Source organism: Amphibalanus amphitrite, unplaced genomic scaffold, assembly GCF_019059575.1.
Source record: "Amphibalanus amphitrite isolate SeventyFive unplaced genomic scaffold, NRLGWU_Aamphi_draft 001463F_arrow, whole genome shotgun sequence".
Lineage (NCBI taxonomy): Eukaryota > Metazoa > Arthropoda > Thecostraca > Balanomorpha > Balanidae > Amphibalanus > Amphibalanus amphitrite.
Genome location: NW_024882956.1, coordinates 111,669 through 113,930, shown reverse-complemented (window position 1 = coordinate 113,930; position 2,262 = coordinate 111,669). Strand labels below are relative to the sequence as shown.

The 2,262-nt window shown below is 50.0% G+C and overlaps 1 protein-coding gene across 1 annotated transcript; it reads left to right on the top strand.

Moving 5' to 3' along the window:
• The first annotated feature begins 239 nt into the window (after nt 1-239).
• On the top strand, nt 240-1,481 carry LOC122373232 (piggyBac transposable element-derived protein 3-like). The gene has a single exon (XM_043351081.1). It carries the CDS (start codon nt 240-242, stop codon nt 1,479-1,481), a length of 1,242 nt encoding a protein of 413 aa, XP_043207016.1.
• Nucleotides 1,482-2,262: the final 781 nt, after the last annotated feature.

Sequence of the window (2,262 nt, the reverse complement as noted above, 5' to 3'; positions counted from 1 at the left end):
TACAAGAGCCGGATCAATGTTACTCTGTCAAAGGGCCTAAAAGGAAGAAGGTCAGGAACTGGAGGCACTGTTCACCAACATTTCGGGTTGAACTGTCTGCTGGCGACCCTAACGATGCTTCAGAAGTCGGTGACACATCTCCAAGTGAGTTGTTCCAAAAGATGTTCACGAGAGAGTTGCTGGAAAATATCCTGGAGCAGAGCAACTTGTACGCGACGCAACACGGAAGACGACTGAACATGACGATGGAGGAACTGCTGGGAATCATCGGTGTGATGATGATGACGGGCTATAGAACGACGCACAACAAGAAACATCTGTGGTCTGCAAAGGACGACGTGTCATCTGTGTGGGCACAGGAGCTCATGCCTAGGAACAGGTTTCTTGAACTTCTCCAGAATCTGCACCTGGCGGACAACAGCAACATCAGCAAGGACAGATACTACAAGGTACGTCCGAACTTCCAGCACTTGAACGCCGGATTCAAGACGGCAGTTCTCACCAGAAACCTGAGCGTTGACGAGACAATGGTACCGTACTATGGACGGCACAGCACCAAGCAGTTCATAAGGGGCAAACCTGTAAGATACGGGTACAAACTGTGGTGTCTGGCAGCCTCCACCGGATATCTCTATCATGCGGAACCGTACTGTGGGGCCGACACCCAACTGGCTGACACGGGCCTGGGGAAGGGAGCTGACGTGGTGCTGGGCCTGCTGAACAAGTGCGCCGTCCCACCAGGCCATGCTATATTCTTCGACAACCTGTTCACATCACTCGAGCTCCTGGACGTGCTGTCGGACATGGGTCTTGGCGGGTGTGGAACCGTCCGCGAAAGCAGGCTTGGTGGCGCTCCATTTTCAGACAAGAAGGTGCTGGAGAAGAAGCAGCGTGGGACAATGGAGTGGCTGTCTGACGGTGACAACCTGGTTGTGCGGTGGAACGACAATCGCGTCGTGACGGTGGCGACGAATTGTGAGCCGCTGGAGCCGCTCGTTACCGCCAGCCGGTATGTGAAGAAGCAAGGTGGCAGGATCTCTGTACAGATGCCCCGTCCTCTTCATGCATACAACACCCACATGGGCGGTGTGGATCTGTTTGATCAGTGTGTTGCCCTCTACCGCAGTACCATACGCAGCAAGAAGTGGTGGTGGCCGCTCTTCCAGTGGGGAGTTGACGCTGCCCGGACAAACACCTGGCTCCTGTCTCAACGGCATGCCAAGGGACCGCAACTTCCCTTCCTGCGGGAGCTCACGTACGTCCTCATCAAGAAGAACACGGTGCCGCGTCCTCCAGCAAGCTTCTCTGGCCGCCACCAAGCACCAGAAGACCTCCGCTACGACGGTCTACATCACTGGCCAGCAGAGCTCAAAACCAGGTTCCACCGTTGCAAGGTGTGCAACAGCCGAACCAACATGTCCTGCGAGAAGTGCGCCGTTCCACTGCACCCAAAGTGCATGAAGGTGTACCACACTCCATGAGCACACGGAAGATCAAGAGGGGCATCAGCACTAGTTGGATTCCTACGTATGGCTGATGATCTGAACAAGCCCAAAAATGCGCAGTGGGCGTGGGCGTGACCTTGTCGACATCAAAGCAGGTCAAATATCTTTTACCTTGTGTTGGATTTTGTGTGTGGTAATGCCGTAAAATACAGGTGCTCAACTACAGATGCTGACATTTTAAGTCTTCGCAGAAAGATTGGACGTTATTATAAACAAAAGTAAGAAAAAGTGGTTAAAATTCCATTTCATGGTGTTTATTGACCCGTTGGTCACAAATGTTGCCACCCCCAAAAACAGGTAAAAAATATCTCCAATTTTTTCCAAAAAAAATCACAGGCAATCAGTGACTCCTGATAAGTATATACAGCAAAAATGAAACAATTTACACCACCTTAAGGACCTTGGGCACTAATGGGTTAATCACTTGGAGCATATCTTTTACGAGAGAGGAGCCCCAGTAGAAATATTGGAAGATAATGGCTACATTTCCATGACACAATCTAAGCCGATTTTGAAAAATGGATTTGCTCCATCATAGCATTTAGGCGTGATTTAAAAATGTAAATATAGGATTAGGTGCTAGCTAAAACCATATCTACGCTCATTTTTTGCATAAGGTAAATAGTTTCCGAGAAAAACGCACGTGAAATTTCGCTAAATCGATTTAGACGTGTCATGGAAACGTAGTGAATGACACCGCTTTCCGGAGCCGTAGTTTCGCAACCTTTTCGCAGCGCGATGGGGAGTTCAACTTAGG